General features: G+C 44.5%; 2 protein-coding genes across 10 annotated transcripts in view; both read left to right on the forward strand.

Annotated features, from left to right (window-relative positions):
- Window positions 1-461: 461 nt before the first annotated feature.
- DDX52 (DExD-box helicase 52) lies at window positions 462-7,618 on the forward strand. Of its 4 annotated transcripts, none has more exons than XM_052689004.1 (15): window positions 462-582; window positions 765-945; window positions 1,245-1,378; window positions 1,573-1,758; window positions 2,023-2,166; window positions 2,365-2,476; window positions 3,014-3,086; window positions 3,230-3,433; window positions 3,599-3,689; window positions 4,165-4,287; window positions 4,498-4,648; window positions 5,018-5,093; window positions 5,536-5,607; window positions 6,230-6,322; window positions 6,968-7,618. In XM_052689004.1, exons 1-15 carry the CDS (start codon window positions 496-498, stop codon window positions 7,053-7,055), a joined length of 1,815 nt encoding a protein of 604 aa, XP_052544964.1. In that variant the 5' UTR covers window positions 462-495; the 3' UTR covers window positions 7,056-7,618. The 4 variants fall into 4 exon arrangements, with proteins under 4 accessions (XP_052544964.1, XP_052544965.1, XP_052544967.1 ...); XM_052689005.1 differs by having other exon boundaries at window positions 473-546; XM_052689007.1 differs by lacking the exon at window positions 765-945 and having other exon boundaries at window positions 492-582.
- A 225-nt stretch (window positions 7,619-7,843) lies between these two features.
- Window positions 7,844-22,906, forward strand: part of SYNRG (synergin gamma) — a 35,969-nt gene continuing 20,906 nt past the window's right edge. For 2 of the 6 annotated variants that reach the window (XM_052688924.1, XM_052688925.1), the window contains exons 1-12: window positions 7,844-7,947; window positions 11,180-11,220; window positions 12,507-12,625; window positions 13,979-14,109; window positions 14,468-14,573; window positions 15,176-15,287; window positions 16,487-16,786; window positions 17,518-17,742; window positions 18,760-18,837; window positions 19,524-19,720; window positions 20,576-20,830; window positions 21,085-21,221. In XM_052688924.1, coding sequence (XP_052544884.1) covers window positions 7,859-7,947; window positions 11,180-11,220; window positions 12,507-12,625; window positions 13,979-14,109; window positions 14,468-14,573; window positions 15,176-15,287; window positions 16,487-16,786; window positions 17,518-17,742; window positions 18,760-18,837; window positions 19,524-19,720; window positions 20,576-20,830; window positions 21,085-21,221 — 1,790 coding nt within the window. In that variant the 5' untranslated portion in view covers window positions 7,844-7,858. The remainder of the gene's footprint in view (window positions 7,948-11,179; window positions 11,221-12,506; window positions 12,626-13,978; window positions 14,110-14,467; window positions 14,574-15,175; window positions 15,288-16,486; window positions 16,787-17,517; window positions 17,743-18,759; window positions 18,838-19,523; window positions 19,721-20,575; window positions 20,831-21,084; window positions 21,222-22,906) is intronic. The other 4 variants (XM_052688928.1, XM_052688929.1, XM_052688926.1 and 1 more) reach the window with 3 other exon arrangements.

Genomic DNA, 22,906 nt, shown 5'->3' on the forward strand with positions numbered 1-22,906 from the left:
AAATTGGCTCAGGAACCAAATTTACCGCTTCTCACAGCTTTCCTCCTCCTCCCCCTCACCCAAAGCTGTGTTCTGATCGCAAATAGATGGAAGCTGGGTGCATGGTCGGATCCCAGCTTGTACTACTAAAGACAGACACGTGCGGGGTGCTCTCCAGCTCCCCCAATCTACGAAACCTTCTGGTATCGTTCATGAGCGGAACGTGAGAGTCACGGATAGGGGAGTAACAACGCCCGCCGTGCTGCGGCTCGGCGCGGTCCGGTCCTCCGGCACCATTCAGGGTCTCCGAGGGCTCAGCTCGGGCCCCGAGTTGCGCTGCGCTGACAGAAGGCGGTACGGCTTCACTAAACCTCCCCCAGCCAGGCGCTCCGCAGCGCGGTTGCCATGACAGCGGGGTGCCGCTCCAGCCCCGCCCCCGCACTTCCCGGAAGTGCATTCTGCTTCCGGCGTTCCGTTTCCGGTGCGCCGCGGGGAGAGTCGGGAGCTGGTGGCGGCATGGAGGCGCAGGAGCTGTTCCGCCGCTTGGGCGCCGGGGCTCGTTTCGACGTACAGCGCTTCGGGCGGGACGCGCGGCGCTTCGGGGTGCGGAGCTACCGGGGGGGGCTGGGAGGAACAGGGCGGGGCCCGAGGCGGCTCAGCGGGGCTCCGGCCCGTTCCCATCCGCTCGGTGTTCCCCCGCGCGCACTCGCGGCCTTGTGGCGGCGCTCGGGATCCTCACCGCTCCTCTCCGAGTTTGTCACCCTGTGCCTCGCCACCTCCTCCAGGTGATCCGGGGAAGTGGCGGCACACCGGAGAACCTCGACTTCTTCGGGCGCAAGGAGGGAGGAGCCTCACTGGGGTCCGCGGGGAAGCAGGAGGATGGAGCGGGAAGAAAGGATGTGGAGATGGCGGGGAAGAGAAAAAGGACGGCAGAAAGTGGCCAAAGGAAAAGAAAAAAGATACAAGGTGTCTATGTGTACATGTATGCGATAGAGTACCCTGACAAAGTTCATTCTTCTTGCTTCGGTTTGCGTTAAATATGCAGATATTGTGGGTTACTCGACTGGGAAAAAAGGGGTCTGTGGCTTCTTTGGCTGCACAACGTGAGAGCTGATAGAATGGCTGTGTTGTGATTCGGTAATGAGGTTTTGGGATGTAATTGGTATCTTCGTTCCATTCAGTGGCAATGAGACAAAAAAGGTTTTGAGGTATCCTTTTTGATTGGATTTTACCAATGGAAGCTTTGTTTTTTTTGAAACTTCCAGAAGCAGTGTCAATGCCAGAGCTGTCAGAAAGCGGTGGGATAATGTGGATGTCCTCTCTGGAAGCAAAAGTCAAAGATACAAAAGACAACAAAAAACCTACTGCAGAAAAGCTTGAACGTTTGAGAAGGGAGAAGGTAGGACCACCACATTCCAGTGTAGCAACTGATCGCCTGTTTTCTGTGGGAGTTGCATCCAACAGTTGTAGTTTCTTCTGGGAGGAGCTTGACTGAGTATGGGGAAAATAACCAGAAGGTGAATTCATATGCATTTAGTTTTATGACAGAGTTAAAAGGCAAACTAGAAGAAGAGTGTATCTCTTGCCTTTCAGATAAACCGTTTCAGAAATCAACACAGGATTAACATTCAAGGGACAGATCTTCCTGACCCAATTGCCACGTTTGATCAACTTCAGAAGGAATACAAAGTCCACCCCAAAGTCATTGAGAATATTCAAGCTGCTGGCTTCCAGGTTCCAACGCCAATCCAGATGCAGGCCATTCCAGTCATGCTTCATGTAAGTCTTACAGAATCGTATATTATTACAGGGTGAGTGGCACAATTTGGAAAGAAGGCTCTCTTTTTAGAATCCTGTCATTGGTCAGTTGTACAGCTTTAGAAATGTATCAAAGGCATAACATTTCAAAATACAGCTATGAAAGATTTGTGGTCTGTGCTTTTGCTGATGTGCTTGGGATTAGGTTCGTAGTTTTGTTGTTTGTTTTTGCTTTGTCTTTCTTCTTTGAGGAGAACACAGTGTCCCTTTTTTGTTTTCTTCCAGGGCCGAGAACTTCTAGCTTCTGCTCCTACTGGGTCTGGAAAAACACTGGCATTTTGTATTCCTCTCTTAACACACCTGAAGCAACCCATGAACAAAGGATTCAGAGCCCTGATCATATCGCCTACCCGGGAACTTGCTGGCCAGGTGCGTGTTGTGGAGGAAGGAATTATTTTCAGATGTGTGTGCTCGCTCATTTATTACGCTCCACAAACTAAATAGCTTTCTCAAATCCTGAAATCTGAATGATGTTTGAAACTTTATTGAGGGATGCCTGCGGTTTTTCAGATCACAAAAGCGAATCATCTTGGTTTGGACATTTAATCTGTGTTGCTGTCTTTTCAGACGCATCGGGAGTTGGTGAAGTTGGCTGAGGGGACAGGCTTCAGGATCCACATGATCCACAAGGCCTCTGAAGCAGCAAAGAAGTTTGGGCCCAAGTCGTCTAAGAAGTTTGGTAACTTTTCACCACTGAAGTGCTTTTTGAATATCTCAGAAATGTCATTGACTTTGCTCTTCTGGCTGGTGTTGGTTTTATGGAGATTGTTAACACCACTTAAGTTTATGCAGTCTATTGCTCAGCACTAAAAAGGAGCTTGTATGGAAGAAATAGGGAGTGAGCCTGACAGTGAACCATCATAAGTTGTGGGCTTATCATAATTGTGGGTAAATATTACAGTAGATAGGGCTCCAAACAAGAGAAGAGTGGAACTGATTTTAGTATCTAAACTACTTCCACTGAATTTTAACAGCCACACCCATAAGGTCTTGTGGTGATAAAAGAAATTTGCAGCCTTTTTGCAATATCTTCTGCTGCTTAAATATTACCCTAAATGAATTGCAACAGTGAAGTGCCTTGTCCTGAGCCCAAACCAACAAATCTCTGTCTGATTGGGTAGGAACATGTTTCTTAATGCTCTGCTCAGTGCTCTGCTAAAGTCTGTTTTGTCTGTTCTAACATTCTGCTGTTTGTCTTGTTTTGTTTTTTTAATAGATATATTAGTTACTACTCCAAACAGACTCATCTATTTACTGAAACAAGATCCTCCAGCAATAGACTTGACCAGGTACTATATCAAATATGGTTTTGCTGTCAGCTCTGCTACTGGGAAGCGGATGTGTGTATGGTCCTTGTGTCTGTAAGGTTCCTTAGGCCTTCTGGCTTCTGTGCAAATGACTCTTACTGAGAAGAAAACTTCTTTGTTCCTAGCGTGGAGTGGCTGGTGGTGGATGAGTCAGACAAACTGTTTGAAGATGGAAAGTCAGGATTCCGAGAGCAATTGGCCTCCATCTTCCTGGCATGCACGTCCCATGTGGTGAGAAGAGCCTTTTTCAGCGCAACCTTTGCACGTGATGTGGAGGAGTGGTGTAAACTCAACCTTGACAGTATTGTTCTGGTGACTGTTGGTGCAAGGTAGGTGTGCAGTCACGCTCTGATTCTCTCTTTTTTCCTTTGCCTGTTACTTCATTGTCAAATGAGCATTACCCCCTTGGAGGATGTACTGATGACAGTTTGTCTTGCAGTGCTTCTCACCCACCACGTAAGATTTATATGTATTTATTGCATTTCTGATTTCAGAAACTCTGCAGCAGAGACGGTGGAACAAGAGCTGTTGTTTGTTGGATCAGAGACAGGAAAACTGACAGCAATGAGAGAGCTTGTTAAAAAGGTATTTTGGAGTGATTGAGCACATCCTGCTTCTGAACTGAGCCGTGTATTCTATCTCTCAGAGGTTTCTCTGGGTTAAAGCATTGTCCAGATCTCCTGTACAAGAGGAATGTTACTTTCCCTGTGAAATTTTAAAGGATTTTCCAGTGTTAGTTACATATTTGAGCCCTGCTTGGGAGTGGTCTGCATTAATGGTGCAGTTAATTGTAGTAGGCAGTGTGAAAGGGGTTGTTCATATTGAGTGGGGAAAAAATTGTTTTTGTGGATTAAATTACAGCCTGACGATTAAGTGAAGAGTAATTCCTTTGAAGGTAGTGGAGTTGAATTTGCTTATGTCCCAAAGATTTTTGCTAGTTAAGAAAAGATAATCCTCTAAGATGTAAATATGGGGTTCATTTAAGTTGGTAGCAGCAGAGTCTGCAGCCTGCAACAGTAGGAAAAGGGCTTGAACCTTATAGAAGCTTTCTGTTTTGCAGGGTTTTGCTCCCCCAGTCCTTGTTTTTGTACAGTCTATTGAGAGGGCTAAAGAGCTTTTCCATGAGCTTATTTATGAAGGCATCAACGTAGATGTCATCCATGCAGACAAAACTCAACAGCAGGTAGGAGGTTATAATTTCTTTCCCCAACATGCTTTACAGTACTTGGTAGTTCCTTTTTAAAATGTTACTTCAGGTAAGTTTAACAGTAATTATCTGCATGTTTTGGTTTAGAGATTTAGTTTTTTATTAACATGACAATTTTCAGGAAACAAGTTTGCATCAAACTGCTGGTCAAGATGTTTCCAAGTACCTTTCTTTTTTTTTTTCTAGAGAGATAATGTAGTGCACAGTTTCAGAGCTGGGAAGATCTGGGTGCTCATTTGCACAGCTTTACTAGCTCGAGGGATTGATTTCAAAGGAGTTAATATGGTCATTAATTACGATTTGCCAACAAGTGCAGTGGAATACATCCACAGAATAGGTGAGTATTGTTTGCACAATACGTCCTTTTCCATAGTTTGCGGATCTTTAATGGAGAAACTCTTATGCATATGTGAAAATCCTGACAGCAAGACTCCTCTGTTGCTACAGCATTGACTCATTTGAGTCGATTCATACCTCATCTCAACTCTCAGTAAAAAAGAGTTACTTTTTGTCAGGCTTCTATGGTCTTTGAACATTTAGACCTTTCAAGTATAGTTGTTGTTTTCATGCAGTAGAAATGACCTTTTGGGATCAGCTGTGGTCGTGTGCTTAGTGTGTTAATGTACTTTGGGAGGCCTGGGCTATGAAGAGGAGTAGAACAAAGATATTTGAAGACCTGTGCTCTGTTCAATTTGTGTTTTGACAGGTCGTACTGGAAGAGCAGGACACACAGGGAAAGCAGTCACTTTCTTTACAGAAGATGATAAGCCTTTATTACGAAGGTAAATTTCAAGCATGTTACACAAAGAATAAAGCATATTTTTGCTATGGTGTCCTGCTGAGCTGTGTGGTCCTTTCTAATGCCACACACCCTGTGAGCATGGTGCTGCTGAGCCCTGCGAAACTCACCTTAATATAGAATGCTCTTCAAGAATTCAGAACTCACATGGAAGCTGTAAGGTGTTAACAGTAAGGGAAAGCCTGGAACATCTCGATTTTAAGGTTTTGGTTTGAAGCTTTTCACTAACCGGCACTCTTTGCTACATCGTTGCGCTGTGAACAATGGCAGTGCAAGGCGTACTTCATTGTGTTTTTGAGTGAAACCTGGTATTCTGACTTGAACCCTTCTGAGGGGGAAGATTCGAGTCTGTTCAGCTGGTTTTGCTCTTCTCGTTTCCCTACAGTCACTGCCAGAGTTAATCTCTTCCCTCCTCTCCCTTTCAGCATAGCCAGTGTTATCCAGCGAGCTGGCTGTCCTGTGCCAGACTACATAAAGCACTTTCCCAAACTCCAAAGGTATGTTCATTTGAATACATTACCTGTTTGTCTTCCATTTTTACATCCTGCATGAGGGCTGGTTGGGGGTGTGGGGGTTGCAGAAGTTACTGTTGCAGTTCAGCTGCAAAAGGAGTCTTTGACAGAGCTGTGATGGCCTGTTTTTCCACCCAGACAAAAAAATGGAAACATAAAGAATTCTCTAATATAGAGAAGCAGTTAGTTCCTGGAGCACAGGGAGTTCCCTGAAACATGCCCCAGGCTTCCCAGGCCTGCACTCATGAATCACTTCCAGTACATGACCTTAAAATGGTGTGTAAGTTACCTTAAAATGGTGTGTGGGTGTTGGATAGGCTGGTAAAGAGTATTTCTTAATGCTTTATTTTGACTGATAATTTTTAATAGCTTTCAAAATTAATTTCAAATTGTGTGTGTGTGTATTAACCATAAGTATTAAAATGAAGTATTTTGAATGCCATGGAGATAATATAGCTGAACTGACTCTGGAATAAATGCTGAAAATACATTCAGACCAACAGTACCTTACAAACTAGTGCAGGTTTTCGTTGTCAGTTTTATTTATTTTGAATATTAATTTTTATCCTTTAAAATCAGTTAATCCTTTACTAAATGTCATTCTCAGCAAACAGAAGAAGAAATTCATTAAGAAACCACTAACGAGAGAAGCAATTTGTACCACTCCTCAGTGCTTCTTAAAAAAAGACAGAAGAAAAAAGTAAGAGTGTGCGTGTGTGGAGGGTTTGTGGTTTTTTTTTTATTCTTGCTTTTTCTTTAATTTCAAAATGTCCTTTGTCCAGAAAAGGCCCACCAAGTTTCCTCCACTCTAACCAACATCTCACTGGGACACACCAGGTCACAGCGCTTGTAATGTAGTGACAGTGCAGTTTCAGTGTCAGAATCTGCTACTGGAAATTGGGTTAATGCCACGAGTTCACCCTACATGGCTGCATGTGAGAAGACAGCATTACAGGTAGCTCTGTAACAGGCTGTAAAGCTGTCCTAGCAGAATTCCAGAACCCGCTCCTCTTCTGGTAAAGAGCTTGCTTTGTTTCTGTCCTATGACTCGTGTAATGGCTGGGGCTGGAGGGGGCCTCACTGATCAAGTTCCAATCTCCCTGCCACAGGCAGGGTAGGCAAGCATTAATACAAGAAATAAAACTTAAATTGCAATGGCTAGAGCTCACAAAATAAGGCTGGCAATTTTGTATGGTAGATTGTCATTGTTTTATCTTCAGATGCTTCCTACTGAAGGATTTAAGTTCAGTTGCTCTACCTTAATGCAAAATGTCTGATGTCGATTGTATTTCTATGTACTTTATTTTTAATATGCAGTGCTCAGCTGCCTTGGTCTTTTTTGTAGGAGAACTGCAAAGGAAAATGTTAAGGAAAAGAAGAAAGTTAAGGAAGTTACAAATAACAGTAATTTGAAGACTGCTTCAGAAAGCTGAACTGTGGCAGATGGCTCTTGGGCTGGGAGTGACACCTGTGGCCATGCTGAAGAATGGAAGAATGAAGATGGTGGTGAAGGGGAAGGAAGAAGAGTATTTCTTCCTCTTTCCTTCTGCGTGAGGTGGGATGTTTACATGCACAAAAGTCCCTACCTAAATATGAGGACTCCTGAATGCTTCTTATAGGAGCTGCAAACTGTGCTCTTGCAGTGAATGCTACTGAACACTTCATATTACTGAACAATTGTTCAAAAGACTGTGTTACTGTCACTTTTATATTACTGCTTGGAACTGCTGTCAGTTCAGTGTTCCTAAAACACTTCTCAGACTCGCAGAAAATGCGGGTTGTGGGGGGAAGGAGAGGGGAGGGGTGCTGCCAGGCCGGGGAACTGCAGCTGGGAGATGCTTCCCTGGACGCGTTTTTCTAGCAATGCAAAACAACGAATAGGGGAAGTGCAACCTTCCTTCTGCCTTTGGGATAATGGATCTTTTAAGTGCTTCTCAGTCTCTGTAGTTTCGTGTCGTTTGAGCCCCGCAGCAGAATAAATAAGGTCGTAAAGGCTTCTGGGGGAGCCGTGTCCGTTTCTGCGGTCGCTGAGGAGCGCGCGCTCTGTTGCTCGCACTGCCTCCTTTGGGCGTAGATCGCGGCTCCGTTCCTCCCGCCCTCTCTGAGGGGCTCCTCCTCTTCCCGCCGCCCGGGGCCGGGCTGCACGCGGGACGAGGGGCGGTGCTGAGGCGGGCCGCAGTCGGGCCCGGCCCCGGAAGCGCGGCGGCTCAGCTGACCGCCGGGCCGGAGCGGGAAGATGGCGCTGCGGGCCGGGCCCGGCGCGGCGGGCGGTGGAGCGGCGGGCGCCGGCGGAGCTGGAGCGGCGGGAGGCGCGGGGGCAGCCGGGTCGGTGCAGCGGAGCGGGGCGGGGTCCGAGGGCAGCGGGGGGCCGGGGCCGTCGGGCTTGGGCGCGGGGCTGAAGGGCTGCGGGGGAGGCGGGGGTCGGGGCCCGCGGGCGGCCCGCTGTGCCGCCGTGCCCCTGTGCCGCCGTGCCGGGCTCTCTGGCCTGCTGCCTCGGTGCGAGCCGCCCGCCTGTCGCTGCCTTCCGAACGTCTCTCTCTGCGGGTTCCTGCAGGGCCCGCAGCCCCGCTGGGTGCCGGCAGGGACAGCTGTGCTGGTTCACCGGCGCTGCGGGCACGGTGTGAGGTGGAGGAACGGGGTCGGGTGAAAGCAGCGATGCTTTCGTTTAAGCCGGGCTCTGGTATTTCCGGAGCTCCGCTCTCGGGGCGGGTGGCTCAGTTGCTCCTTCGAGGTCCGAGGGCCGGTTGTGCAGCGCGTCGCTCCATAAACCCGGCACGGCTGCGAAACGGCGGCCTCAGAGCAGCGCTGCCTGCGAGGAGCGGACGTTCGTTTGTCAGTCAGCTGAAGGCCACGACGGTGCGCTCGTCGCAGAGCCTTTGTTTGTTTCCCATCGGCGTTTGGATGCTTTGAGAGCGAATCCGGCGGCAGCGATTCACGTTCTGCGCCGGGGGTTCGTTTCTGTGGATTTCTTTGTTGAAATTTGCCACTGAAATATACTCCGGCGTATCCCGTAGCGTGTTGGTGGAATGAGGCTTTGCTCATTGGGAACTGGGGGGTCAAAAATCTGCTTGTGGTTAGGAGTGCATTGCGTGCAGATGGAACGCACAGATACAGCAAAGGAGTTGCTCCTGTGGTTTGATCGAGGCTGACTTTCAGTTTTGAAGCTTCCCATTTAAGGTACTTATCCGATAGGAGCACACAGATTAACAGAAGTCTCACAACAGTGCTGTAGGGTAATTGCTTTGCTTTCCTTATATTTACTCTGTCTGGTGCAGGCTATGAGACATGTAACGTTTTCTTACTGTATTACATCAAGTATTGCATCTAGTTGCATCAGCCCAGCTGGTGGGGGGGCATCTGACATTGAGAACAACAGAAATCCTGCAGCTGCTTTTAAATCTTTTATGGAAGTAATGAGGAATAAGAAATCCCATTGAAATGGCACGTTTGGTGGTAGTCAGCTGCCCTAAATAATCAAGATTGTGAGGGATTCCATTCTCAGGAAAGTGTGTTTGGGAACTTTGGAGTTTGCCGCCAACTAGCTGGAATAAACACTCTTCTGGCTTTCGAGAAGCATATTGGCTTTTACAGATGTACTTCATTGTGCCCATTTCATTTTGTTTTTTAAAGGCAGTCCTGTTGTTACCTGCTTATTCTTATGATCAGTTCTATTATTTTGAGGTACCTGGACTTAAAATGTCTTTTTTTTTTTTTTTAAATAAAGCTGCTCCTGGTGTTGTTTCTATCAGCATGTTTTGTCAGGTTTTGTGGTTTTCTGTCCTGCTTCCACGTTATCTCAGCAGTGGCTGAGAGCTTAATTTCAGCATTGCGGATCAGCTGCTTTAGCTGGCTGTGACCATACCTTCTGTGTCCCTGGAAAGCAGTGTGGAAATAAGGCTTCTGGTTTTTGCCTTTAGAAATGATGATGAGGATTGAGCGTCCGTGCTGGTGGCAGCTCCCAGCAGTGGCACAGCAGAACCATGAGGAGAGCTGTGCTAGGAGCTTGCTTTGCCACTTTGGTGTGGCTTTCTCTTCCAGTGCCCTCTCATTAGTTCCAGGGTTTGTTTATTTATTCATCTTTCACTGAGACCTATAAATAAATCAGGAGCTCAGTAGGAAGGGATAAATATTTTATTGCCTGTCCTTTATTTGCTTCCAACAGGCAGTGGTACCTTGCTACTCTTGTTCAGGTTACATTACGTTTGCTAATTTGGAAGAACGCTTTTTGACCAGATTCCCTGACAAGAAAGTGCAACATAAAGCTATGAACGCTTTTTGGTACTTGTGAGCTTTTCAGAATGAACTTTAAATATTTTATAATTCGAAAGAAATGCGGAGTGGTGTATTTTTAAGATGCACAGAACTGCTTTGTGTGCAGGAGCTGAAATTACATGTGGCTTCAGAGGATCTGTGGCTGAGGTGGCACTCGGTGCTGACAGCCTGGAGATAATCAGCTGTTTCCATAGGTGAAAAGAAGAAGCCGAAACATTGAGAAGATTCCAAGTTAGAGACTGAACTGAGGAGTGCTGTGGGTTGTGCTGGTGACTGTGTTACCTGCAGTCTGTACAGCAACTGGCTGCAATTAAATTTTGTGTTTATCCATCAACCAGATTCTTTATTTTGTCTTAGAATTTATTTTGCTCAGTTCTTCTAGAAGTATAAATGAGGTTGGCTTTGTGACTTCCTGCAGGGTGTGCAGAACTGCCTGCAGTCAGCTGTAGTGTCTGCTCCTTCACTCCCAGGTGGTTTTAGGTCCACCTTTGTGTTGAACGTCTGTGAGCGTGTTTGTCTTTGTGTGGCATTTTGAGGGAACAGCTGGCTGGGGCACCGATTCAAGTTCTTATTTTGTGACTTACTGCTCAGGTGATTTTATTGTGAGTGAGGCTTCCCAACGAGGGCTTTTGTCCTGTTTGGCAGCACAGCCCGCTATAGCATTTCCATTAGAATTTTGGTTGAATTTTCAGCAGTTCCTCCTCCAGGTGTACCTGGTGTTTTTTACTTGATGAATAGTTTTTTTGCGAACCAACAGTTTTTCTTGAACTGAGATGTAACTAAGAAACCAGCCACGGCATTATTTTGTGATGCATACCATTTCTAGGGGGAGAGGGGAAGGCAGTGGGGTCTGACGGTCAGTTTATTCCCTGTTGAAAACAGTTACCAAGGAACTGAGGACCGTTTTCTGGTGCGTTTCATGGTCTTGCTGAATCAGATGCTTCTGGCAGGAGATGCTTATTCATTCTGCAGTGCTCGAAGGCCCAGCCCGAGCTCACAGACTGACCTGTCACCGACCTGTGCAGGTGCTGGAAGTTCTCCTGTGGGTGATGTGGATGAATCAAAGCCATTTTCGTGCTGTTACGGAGGCTGAGGTCTGTTCCTTCATAGCTCTGCAGAGTGAGCTGTGAAGTTTTGGGCTGTGTGTAACGTTGCTGATGTCTCCTCTGAAATGCACAGCAGCAGGTGGAGGTGCCGACTGCGGTGTGAGGACTGTGGCTGGTGCACTTCAGAGACTGCTTTCATCCACTGATGTTCACGTTCCCTTTTCTCCCTCCTCTTCTAGCTTCATGTTCCCTGTGGCAGGCGCTTTGGGCCCCCCTCAAGGTATGTATGGATGTAATGCTCTGAGCACTAAGTTTGTTACCTTTGGAGATGGCAACCAACTCCAAGTGATCTCTGTTCAGCGCTGCTGCTCCCAGCGTGATTAGGTGAACTCCTGAGCTGGTCGGCCCCTTCAGTTCAATGCAGCTGTTTTAAAGCTCTGTGCAATGCTGATAAAGCAAAGTGCTGGGTTAGAGACCCTGGAAGATGATACTTCTGGTGTGTCTGACCCTGAATTTGCCTTTAAGATTTTTATAATTATTTTGAATACGACATTTAACCTCTTTATGCTCCTTCTGCCAGCTGTGCATACCAGTGTTGTGTGGGTTCTGCAGTACCCAGTCAATATTTACAAAGCTCTGTAAGACCTTGGGACAGCAGTCACAACCTGTGTGAAAGTGCTCAGACAACAGGAGAGCCCCAGTTTTAAATTACCTTTGTTCTCATTGCTGTTGCAGCGCTGTTTGTTTAATTAATGAAAGATACAGAGAGAACTTGAAGAAGTGACAGTTTTCTTATAAAATGTGTTGTGAGCTGATTTATGGCTTATTTCTGAGCTTGTTGCATCCCTCCTGGAGTGCCTTTGCACGTGATGTTCAGCCACAGGCGGTCAGAATTCTCTCATGGGGTGCTGGTAGCAAGTGTGAGTTTCTTCTTGGTGTCTGACTCCCAGGAGAGCAAAACACAAAGATCCTGAGGCGTAATCGATTTGGCTTCGTTCTGTGAATAATTATATTTCAGTTTGATTTGTCAAATTCTACTCAAATGTGGCTTTGACTGGCAAATACTTCTAGCCATTCCACTCTGTGTGTTGGGCTCGTTGACCGGGGTACGAGTTATCCAGCCAGCTCAGAACGAGAAGTCGCTCTGTGAAAGTGCTGCATGGATTTATTTCCCGAGGCTGATCTTGAAATGCTCCCAGTTTTAAAGTTTTCCCTTTCTAGTGTAATGGACAATTAATTATCAGCAGCTGTCAACGCGGTTAATTAAATCTCATTAGCTGGAACTGACCCTGTGAAGAGTGTATGGGAAGAAACCCACAGCCATTCCTTCAGGTGGTGGGAGGCTTCATCTGCCTGGCTGTGGGAAAGCCTCTATCATCTCTTCCCTTAGCCTGACCAGTAGCTAACTTCAGGATATCCCGCAGTGCCTGCCCTGCAGCCTGCTTTTCACTGCGGGACTGATTTCTTTGTTCTTCCTTTACTTTGCTGTGGTGGTTTAGTTCAAATATTTACAAAAAAAACAAGCTTTAACACAAAGTGCTCATCCTGTTGAACCTTTTATTACAGGGATGATTCCTATGCAACAGCAAGGATTTCCAATGGTTCCCGTCATGCAGTCCAACATGCCAGGCATGATGGGCATGAATTATGGCTCTCAAATGCCTCCTGGACCCATGGCCATGCAGGTGTGTGCCGATGAGATGTGGCTTGAAATGAGACACTGCTTTTGCTTTGGTTCTACATCCTTACTGCTAAGGTGGGATGTTGTGCAGTATTTCATGAGCCCCTTGTGAGCTGGTACATGCTGTGGTGGTGACCAATTCGCTGAGTTCTTTGTGTCTTTGTCACTCAGATGCTGAAGTAGAGCTGCATGCAAGTGCAAGTGGTGATTGGTAAACTTTCTTCTTAAGAACCTTGTTGCAGGGAGAAAGCAATTCCAGAGAAATGTGCTGCATTGTCTCGCATGAGCAGTTTTCCCATTTGTTCTACTTCCTCTCTAACATTGTTGGTTTTTCCTTGCTTAAAGCAACTTGGTCTTTATCTGAACTGTTGCTAATTGAGGAACAAGAACAAAGTATGAGTAGCCAGTGCTATATTTTCTCTGCTTTTAATCACTTGTTTTCTGTTTAGTACCATCTGTGCTTATGTACAGATTTGCATTTTGCTGAAATTTTATGTATTGCCAAAGCTTTGTAACCGAATTGCTGTCTCAAATTGAATTTATTATGTCTTGCCATCTCCTTATGCTCTCCTCTCACTTCCCACCCCCACCTGGACATTATTAAATTAATTTCCTAAAATTTATAGCAGGAAGATGGTTTTATGAGTGCTAGTCTAAAAATAGTAGCACTTGTTCTCTTTCTGTGTGTTCTGATAGCAAAAACAAAATGAATGATAATAGAAGTAATTTAATTTTTGGCTCCTCCTATATTAGGCAAGCTTTGCTACTGCCACCACACCAGGATATGTCTATCACCAAATATTCCTCATTTCATGCAGTCCATTTGGCTGAGGCTCCTGGTGCTGTTGCTCTGTATTCTCTGCCCCCTTGATGCCCAAATGAGTTTTTTCTGTGAAGTGATCAGAGCCAGTCTGGCCAGCAGCAGCTGTTGGTTAGGAGCATGCACCCCCAGCATGGAGTTTAGAAGTTCTCTGTAATCATTTAGAGTAGGAAACTGCATTAAAAATGAAACAAACAAGGAAACCCAAGTGCATGGATCTGTTAGTGATGTAGGTTAGGATGCCTGTAATGGTTTCACCTAGATTGTGTCGATTTTGTCTTCATTTTCTGTATTTGCCCAGAAAGCCATCGTGCTGTCTAAAATCCCCTGAGAATTGTAGCTCATCATCGAGAGGGAAGAGTGCCACCTACTGAATGGCCGCTGCCTTGTTCTGCAGCAGCTTGTCACAGCAGTTGTTACGCTCTGAATTTTGTGAGATCTACCTGGTTTGTCATTTAGCAGGATGTAATTGTCAGTGGTTGGGCTTCGTTTCTGGAGGAAAAAAACCTTGAAGCTGTATTATTAATTTTGTTCTAGGGTGGCATGTCCTTAGGGCCAATGCCAGCGACTGGAATGCCTTACATGGGACAGGCTTCTTTCATAGGGATGCGCCCGGCAGCCCCGCAGTACAGCCCTGACATGCAGAAGCAGTTTGCAGAGGAGCAGCAGTAAGTGATGCTTTATTTGCTCTGGGGATTGTTCTTATTTATTTATGCTTGTTGGCTTGTTTATTTTAAGGGGGAGACGTGGTCTGGAGGTGCAGTCCTCATAGCAGAAATATTAACCATCGTTTCTCTAGAAAAGTAGTTCATTTAGTATTGTGGAACAGTTCTGAGGTAATTCATTGCACTTGAGGGCAACCTATAAAATTAACAGTGGCTGTTAAACAGTTCTGAGGGAAAGTGGAGGTATGCACCGAGCCAGCTGAAGTTGAGTCAAAAGAAATGGAAAAAAATCTAGCAGAAGTTGGATGTGGAAACTTGAATGAAAAATCGGTTATAGTTTGGTTTCTTTTAATCATTTCAGAAAGAGGTTTGAGCACCAGCAGAAGTTTTTGGAAGAAGAACGAAAACGGCGCCAGTTTGAAGAGCAGAAGCAAAAGCTGAGGCTTTTAAGCAGTGTGAAACCTAAGGTAGGTCCTCAACAGCAAGGGCCACGTTGGTTTCCTCGAGGCTTTCAGCTGCTTTTAGTGGAGTGCTTTATTTTGGGAAGTGAGTGGGGAGCTTGCAGGACACATCAGATCTTGGAAAGCATCTGGAATATTCAGTCACTTGCACACTCTTGTTGCAGTGCAAACAAAGTCTGTAAATGAAAACCAACTTTTGTAAAATAAATTTAAACAAACCTGAAGTGTAGCATTTGGGAACAGACTGAGATTTCCAGAGAAGAGAACGTTTGGTGGCTTGATTGTTAACTTTATCCAAAGTTTCGGGCTGCTCCAGTGAGCTCTGAGGCTCTTTTCTGTAAGACTACAAATAACTGAACAAGGTTTATGTGCTATTTCTGTACATAAAGTGTCTGTTGGAAGACTGAAAGGTGCTGTTATTGTGTAGCCTGCAAAATACAGCTTTCTAAATATGGGAGATACTGTTAATAAGCTTCAGGTGTTGCTGGAAAAAGAAGGGTTTAAACTAACAGTAGGCAGTGCTAAGTCTTGTACTGAACAAGTGTGGGTATTGGAAGGAAACTGAACTGTGCTGTGATTTTATTTTATTTTTTTCCAAAACGTTTCAGACAGGTGAAAAAAGCAGAGATGATGCACTGGAAGCCATTAAAGGAAATCTAGATGGTTTTTCTAGGGATGCTAAAATGCATCCAACACCAGCATCGCATCCGAAAAAGCCAGGTTTGTCATTTTCCTCTCTTCCAACTGAAAATAAGACTAATATTTGAAATCCTTGGCAGAAGGAACCAACTGAAAGAAGTGTTTTTATTTGATGATGTAAAGTGGATGTATTAATGTTTTGTAAACTTGAGTGTCATCCTAACAACTGTTCACTCACTTGGTGTCAGATGCTAGATTTCAGCTTTCATTGGAAGACTTGATGATCTTTAAAAGAAAACGTAATATGAAATGCTTACCATGAAATATCAGGGGAATTGATAATGGATGTTAAGCCCAGTGTTAATAACATTCTTTATACTTCCATTCTAACTCTGATAATTGAGTTCTTTTCTAGTCAAAGCAATAATTAATGTTTTGCAGAGAGCTTTTGAAGCTGAGAAGTGCTATGTAAGTGTTAGGAATGATCAAAACCTTGTGTAAAGACTTCAGAGTACTGTAATAGCTTTTTTTTTTTTCACCATTGCCTGGGCATGGTCAAATCAAAGTCTTTGGTGTTCTCTCTTCTCAGTAATTACTGTGTTTGTAGCAATTATTACTAGAAATTTCTTCTGGGTTAAGACACAGCTCGCTCTGTGTAGCCCAAATGCGGCTTATCTGGACAAGAATTTTCACATGTAAAATCTTCATCTCTCCTGTGGATTTGCTCTTTGATAATTTTGAAGTTCCAAGTGGTCTCCTCACATTGTCCCGTTGCTTGTTAAATTTCCCATCCTGCTCTGTTGGAGTGGGTGAGTAGGAAAGGCATCCACAGAAAACTGTCTAAAGGAATACTGTGTTTCTTTTGTATCTCAAGGTTTATTGCTGAGTGTCTGAGGATAAAGCACATCTCTGAGGGGGAACATTTCCCTCACCTTGACATCCACCCAGCATCTCTAGTTTGAAATATTTCCTCTTGATTTGTTTTGACCCAATCTGTGTACAACAAGTGCAGTATTTCCATAGCTGGTTTTAAGAATCAAGATTCAGTCAAAGTATTTACATCTGGGAGAGAAGATGCATGGTCGGGAGAGGCTGCTCAGCTTTACCTCATGTGTTTGCTGTGCTGGCAGTAGTCACTCTTCTCACCTCTGTCAAATCACATCCACTGCTGTTTCTCCTCACTCATTTGCTATTTATAGCTATGTTTGCCGTTTTCCCTGCTTTTCCTCCTAAAAACTTTCCTCCTGATCACTTTGCATTGTGTTCATTCCATTTTACAGATCATCCCACATCATCATCCCATTCTGCTGTATCTGTTTCCCACTCTGCTTTTCTTGATGATGAAGAATTTAGTGACTTTATACAAGGGCCTACTGAAAGCCCCAGAGCGGTGCCTCAGCCCACCTCTCAGCCTTTCCAGCCTTTCCTTTCTGCTGAGGCTGGACAACTGCTTTCAGAAAAGGCTGTGGTCCAACCTCTCCCTCCAACCCAGACTCCAGTGTTATCCATCCTGCATGGTACAGCTGGGCAGGTTCCCTTTTTTCCTACCTCTGCATCTTCACCCAGTATCCATAAAACAGGTAACTGAAGTTTTATTTTATTTTGTTTTTCCCAATATCACTTTTTGTTGTAAAGCTACAGAGAGTCTTTACCTGTTTTGTTGTTGGTTTTTTTCCTTCAGTCTGGCTGAAAGATATAGGCAGTGAATTAGAAGCCTGCTGATCCTTGGGGAATGATGTCCCCTTCCTGCTTTTCTTAGAACTGCGCTGTAAAAGCAAGTTGTGTGGATTGAAGGATGCTAAATATGCATCTGGCACATCTCAAGTGTATTAAGTCTTGTGTGCTGGCACTGTATGAAGGCTGTGTAATAGAATAGCTGAAAAGATGGTATAAGAAATAATTATTGTGCTGATGTGGAATGCTTGTGTGCTTCCTCTCTTGGAGGCTAAGCAGGTGTAGGTAAGATTGACATGAAGAACTTAGCATTTATAAGTGGGTGTCTGACCTGAGCCTTAAGTCATTCTTTTGCACGATCCAGGTGATTATGCAATGGTATTCCTAACACAGGGAATGGTTTAATGTATTCCCTGTGTGTTTCTCTCCATTAGTTGAATTTGTTGTGTTTGTGTAGCAAGTGAAAAGCAGAATTGGGCCATGAAAGCATTTGAGCAGGGCAGTGCTGCTGCTCTGAGATGGGACAGGTCCTCGTCTGATTGTCTGTTGGTATCAGTAATAATTCTTTGAAGGCGTGGAATTGCAATCTGGGTGCTTAATAACAAAATATAAATACTTCCTCCTGCTGTTCATTCAGGCTCTTCCTTGGAGGAGAAAGTCTTAGATAATGGCTTAAATGAATCTGAGCAAGAGCAAACCAAACTTAAAGCATCTGAAGTTGGGCACAAAGCCTCGGCTGCAGGCCAAGCTCGTCCCAGTCTAGCCGTCAATGACTGGGCTCTTGTAGGTGGACATGAAAGTGGTACCACTGCTGCAGAGGTGCACAAGGCTTCAGAACAAAACATAGCAATTGAAGAGTGTGGTGAGCAAATGAAACATTTAATGGAATTTAATAAGATGCTGCTTGAATGCTAACACTCTGTACACTAATTGTAAGACCAATTCTGCATAATTTTGCTCTGAATGCCTGCTTGAATAATATGCCAGGGCCTCCTGCTCCTTGCTAAAAGTAACAGCTGTGATTTTGCTCTGGACTTTCCCCACGTGAGTTTACTGCTGTAATCACGTTTAACACCTTTGTTTAATCAGGTTTTCTGTTCTGCAATATTCTGCCCTCTTTCCTGGAGAAACAGATGCGCTCTCTAAAATGTTTCTTTCCCAGACACTTGCCTCTCACGGCGTTATGTCTAAAACTATTTGTATTTTAGAGGCGATTTCAAAAGCTGCACCAGCTTTATTTCTAGTTCAGATTTTGTTGAAGATGACTACTGCGTGCTTGGTCAGTGAGAGTTAATGTAGTGGAGAAGAGAGTAACCGACTGACAGAGACACAGTTGTGGCAGATCACATGGGAATCTGTAGTAGTGAAGACAGCTGTGATTTCTTTTGAACAGTGAGGCAAAGGATACGTTTTTGTGAGCATGGGAAAAGAACTTGCTGAGATCCAGGTTGATGGGCTGTTTGTGTGTTTCCCTGCTAAGGATTTTCTGGTTGTGAGTGGTTCTTACTCTTCCCTTTGGATAAGTATGAATTTGTTTTTCCACCAGTAGCCCCCATAGTGATGGGAAGCCTCAGCTTATATTGCACAGAATTGCTGTTGTGCAACTGTAAGAAGTTATGAGACGAGTTCTGTGCAACTAGAAATTTGGCAGATGAGGAGCTCCTTGTTTCTTTGTGTACATAGCAGTACTCTTGCTGCTACCCCAAGCCATTATGTTGAAATATATTATGCAGTAGCTGCTTTTCCTCTGAAAACTTTGCTTGAAATGCTAAATGATGCTGACAAGCTAAGACCTAGTCTCAAAGACCTCTATGCTCTGAATCTGTTTGTCTTAATGCAACTGTGTCTTTCTGTTTCTTACTAAATGGAACACCTTTAGGTGTAGGAGTGTTCCCTTCGCAGGATCCAATTCAGCAAATGATGCCTCCTTGGATTTACAACGATAGCTTGGTTCCAGGTAAGCAGGGAGAGTGGACATTCAAGTGGGCAATGTGAAGTGTGAACATGTGTGCTTCCATTGCCTTTGTGATTGAAGCATTTTTCTTCAGCCATCAAATGAATTCATTTTTTTGCTGAGATGCAGGTAAATTTTACAAATACGTATTTGAAGAACGGATTTTCTTCAAGCGTGTTAAATGTTTAGAATTGTTGTGAAAGCAGGTCACAGTAGTAGAAGCTGCTGCTGCTGCTGCAATTGCTTTCATGGGTGGACTTCTTTTGGCATCTCTTGTAATTGAGCAGCTCACTTCCTGAGACTATTTACCTTATACATGCAAGTAACATTGGAAACAATGAAGTGCTGCATTCAGTATTGATTACACTGAAGTTTGAATACGTGAAGCTGTTAGGACTCTTTTGATGTGGATTATCCCACAATTCTGTTACAGAAACATGTTTTGAAATAAAGCACTAACTTTATTTTGTATAAAATATTATTCCTGATTGTTTAAACTTGTGCACAAAGAGCTTCCACTAACATGTTTAGGTGAAAAGGAATGACAGTGTGCAGTGCCTGAATGCTGTTGCCTTACCTTACACTCTTGCATGTTACTAATTTGATTTAGGAATTTGATGTAGAAAAGCAATCTTAAATTTGCTTGATAAAAGCAAACTGCCTGACTAATAGTGACTCCTTTGTAACAGAATTGTATAAGAAAATTTTAGAGACAACTTTGACTCCTGCTGGGATAGATACTGCTAAGCTGTATCCCATACTGATGTCGTCTGGACTGCCCAGAGAGACTCTTGGACAGATATGGGCTCTAGCCAATAGAACCACTCCTGGGAAGCTTACAAAAGAAGAGCTCTATGCTGTCCTGGCGATGATAGCAGTAACTCAGGTATGGCTCTGGTGATTAGAGTGCAAAGATAGTGCCCTTGGCTAATCCACCATGACTGCGTGTTGCTGCAGGCGGGTTGTGTACCACACCTGTAATAAAAATATTGCTTTTCTGAAATCCAGAGGAGAAGCTTCCCTCGTAGCTTCGAGAGGACTGTAATTACATCCCAGTAATTACATCCTCGTTTCTCCTTTAACGTCAGCTGAAGATGATTCTTAAATATACCTACCAAACTGCAGTAGGTGTGTGTATTTCTGATGGAAAGTTCTGAATGTTTTTCTTTGTTGTTACACAGTTGATCTCCTCAAACCTCAAGGGATTCTGTATCCCTTCGGTCTATGAATAATAAGTATGTAACAAGTAAACTTGTTACTTTCCTCCTGAACCAGCGGAGTGTGAACTTGAGGCTTCTGTTGCTGGTAGCACAGCATAATCTCTTACCAGTTTATTTCCAAGTACCAGCCCTGTATGAAATCTGAGATAAAGATCCAAGCTGATCTTGTGGGACTGGTGTGTATGGTGCCCACCTGTTTCAGCATGGCTTTTCTTGCCAGCGCGCACTGGATTGATGTACTGAGAGCTGGACAAGAATGCTGTCAAATGCCTCTGCTCAGCCAGTAACTTGTCATTACCCTTGGCATAAACCCAGCAGCCAGGGTGCTGGATAGGACTCACTCTTTTAGTATAGGATCTTGATGGCTTTTTTTGGTTTGTTTTAGAAGATTAAGTTGAATCTGGAAAGGAACCTTGCTCTTTCTTAGTTTCAGTAACAGAAGCTCGAAATGAGAGTGAGTGCAGTATGCCTTTTTGCTCACGTGTCCCATACGGTTGTCTTTTCTTTTTCTGCCTTTGCAGAGGGGAATCCCTGCAGTGAGTCCCGACATGTTAAACCAGTTTCCAGCTGCCCCCGTCCCTACTTTATCCGGGTTTCCGATGCCGCTGCCTGCCGCAGTGAGCCAGCAGCCCCTGCTGCCCGCGGGGCCGCCCGCCTCCTTGCCGCTGAGCATCGGGCCGCCGGTGATGGGCCTGGGCATCTCGGCAGCGGCGCCAGCGGGCGGAGCTGCAGCGCCACCAGCGGGAGCCTTTGCACCCTCCTACCCGCCCGGCCAGGTGAGAGCTCTGCGCGGCTGCCGTGGGCCTGCAGGGACAGCCGGCCTGTTTCCGAGCTGCCTGGTGGCTTTAGATGAACTCCAGGGTGTGGATGAAGTGGAGACGCTGACCAGACTGAGTTTGCTCACTCGTGTTGAGAGGGTTGTGGATTTTGATTTTATTTTTGAAGTTGATCATGTTACTCTGAACTGCTCTTATGCTGTGTGACAGTTTGGAAAGGCAGTGGTGTATCAATTTTCGTATTTGCAATGTAGGTAGGAAAACCAGAAGATGATGACTTCCAGGAGTTTCAGGATGCTTCAAAGTCTGGCTCCTTAGACGACTCTTTCACTGATTTCCAAGGGGATGGAGCTGGCTCTTCCAAAGCAGCCAGCTCACAGCAGCGGAGCAGGTAGCAGATCTTTCCATTTCCACTCCTTCAGTATTTTAGAATTCTTTTGAGAAATTAAATGTTTTCCTCTGCTGTGGGTAGCTTTCAAGCCTGTAATTTTCTTCTGTCGCCTGACTTCTCCTCTGAGGATTTCTTTTCAAGATCGTTACAACTACAATTAGGCTTTCTAAATCCAAAATGACATTTGATGTGCCACAGGTGGTTGCCCTGTTTTTACCATTCCAGTCACCACGCTGAGGTAAATTGCATATACAGGGCATGTGGATAAGTGTTCAAGTGTTTATATTATTGCACAGGCAATTGAAAGTTACTTCATACTGTGCATTCAGGCAAAAATCTAACATGAAGCTATTCAGAAAGAATCACAAGGGCGGAGGAGTTCTGCCTTTGGTGTTGTATGCTTCCATTAATAGTCTGACCCAGTGTTTGGTGGGAGTTGATAGAAACCATTTGCTGACACCAAGGTCTTTCTTCAGACCCTGAAGAAGGAACCTAGTGTTCATGTCAAGAGCATGACACTGTACTTTTAAATGAATGAGAACTCCAGTGGACAGGGTTTTATTTCTGTGGTTCTGTGGCCAAGACATAAACTTTTGACTGCTGACTATAAATCTGGATCTCATTCAGTCTTTAACAGTCCTGGCTGTTTGTTTGGGAGGCAGCCAAAATGTAATTCTGGATCAGACAAACTGGGCACAATAAAATGTGTACTTACTGCCTTTGAGAGTTTAAAATCAATCTTTCAAAGTCCCATGACAATAGAATTTCAAGGTGTTGTTTAATCCTACTGCACATGGCAAGATTTTACATAGGTATCTAATTGTAGACATACTTATTTTCTGCTTATTGAGCTGTCTGTCCTTAGTTGCAGGCAGAACTATTGTCTAGCTTTGCAGGTAAGCAATGATTACTGGATGCTTCCTTAACAGTGCTGTCAGCTGGGGATACTAAAACAGGTTGCTCAGTGACACTGTTCCTAATGGCATCATGGAAGGGATTTAATTTTGCTGATGTCAGTCAATAATGCCACGTGTATTTGAAGGGGCTGTAATTTAAGTATATGTCAGATTTCATTTTGCTGTAACAGCTATTAGGGTAGTGAAAGTTTCAACAGAAACATTGTTTTTAAATTCCATAGTGGAAAGTAGGGGATCATAAGGAAAAAAATAAAAGGTGTTTCTTCATTGCAGCAATTCTTTTTATTGAGTTGTAAAGTTGTGAAAGCATTCGATTTTGAAACAAACACAAGGTTACAATAACCTATAATCTCAATGCTTATGGAGCTTTATTTAAAATTAAAAAAAAAAAGCCATCTGTGGAGCACAGATGAGTAATGATTACATTTGCCAAGATTGCATATCTAATAGCCTGCTTTGCAGTCATGTGAACTTTAATTATTTTAAAAGAAGCTGTATTTTTTGACACTGCGTTGCCTCTCTGCAAGCATCATCGACTTGCTGTGTGTGCTTGTTGTGCTGTGCAAGGGCTAGCTTTGTGTGTGCTTGTGGGCTGCTGGTAAGGAGATGTAAATGGCTGTAGAAGGATTCTTGCTTCAGGCCAAAGAATGCCATGGCAATTCATTCATGTTTTCAATGTGCACAGTACTGAGTGACATGTACTGGAGGTGAAGTACATCATTCCTATGTAAAGGATGTTCTGTAATGCTGCAAATGGTAAGGAGGCTT

The sequence above is a fragment of the Tympanuchus pallidicinctus genome, unplaced genomic scaffold, assembly GCF_026119805.1.
Source record: "Tympanuchus pallidicinctus isolate F22 unplaced genomic scaffold, pur_lepc_1.0 scaffold24, whole genome shotgun sequence".
Taxonomy (NCBI): Eukaryota; Metazoa; Chordata; class Aves; order Galliformes; family Phasianidae; genus Tympanuchus; species Tympanuchus pallidicinctus.

What these genes read in the sequence shown, in the direction of transcription:
- DDX52 (XM_052689004.1), top strand. Translation starts at nt 496, where the DNA reads ATGGAGGCGCAGGAGCTGTTCCGCCGCTTGGGCGCCGGGGCTCGTTTC. An exon ending in CCCGGGAACTTGCTGGCCAG is followed by an intron (nt 2,167 to 2,364) that starts GTGCGTGTTGTG and finishes CTGTCTTTTCAG; the next exon opens with ACGCATCGGGAGTTGGTGAA. An exon ending in AAAAAAGACAGAAGAAAAAA is followed by an intron (nt 6,323 to 6,967) that starts GTAAGAGTGTGC and finishes TCTTTTTTGTAG; the next exon opens with GAGAACTGCAAAGGAAAATG.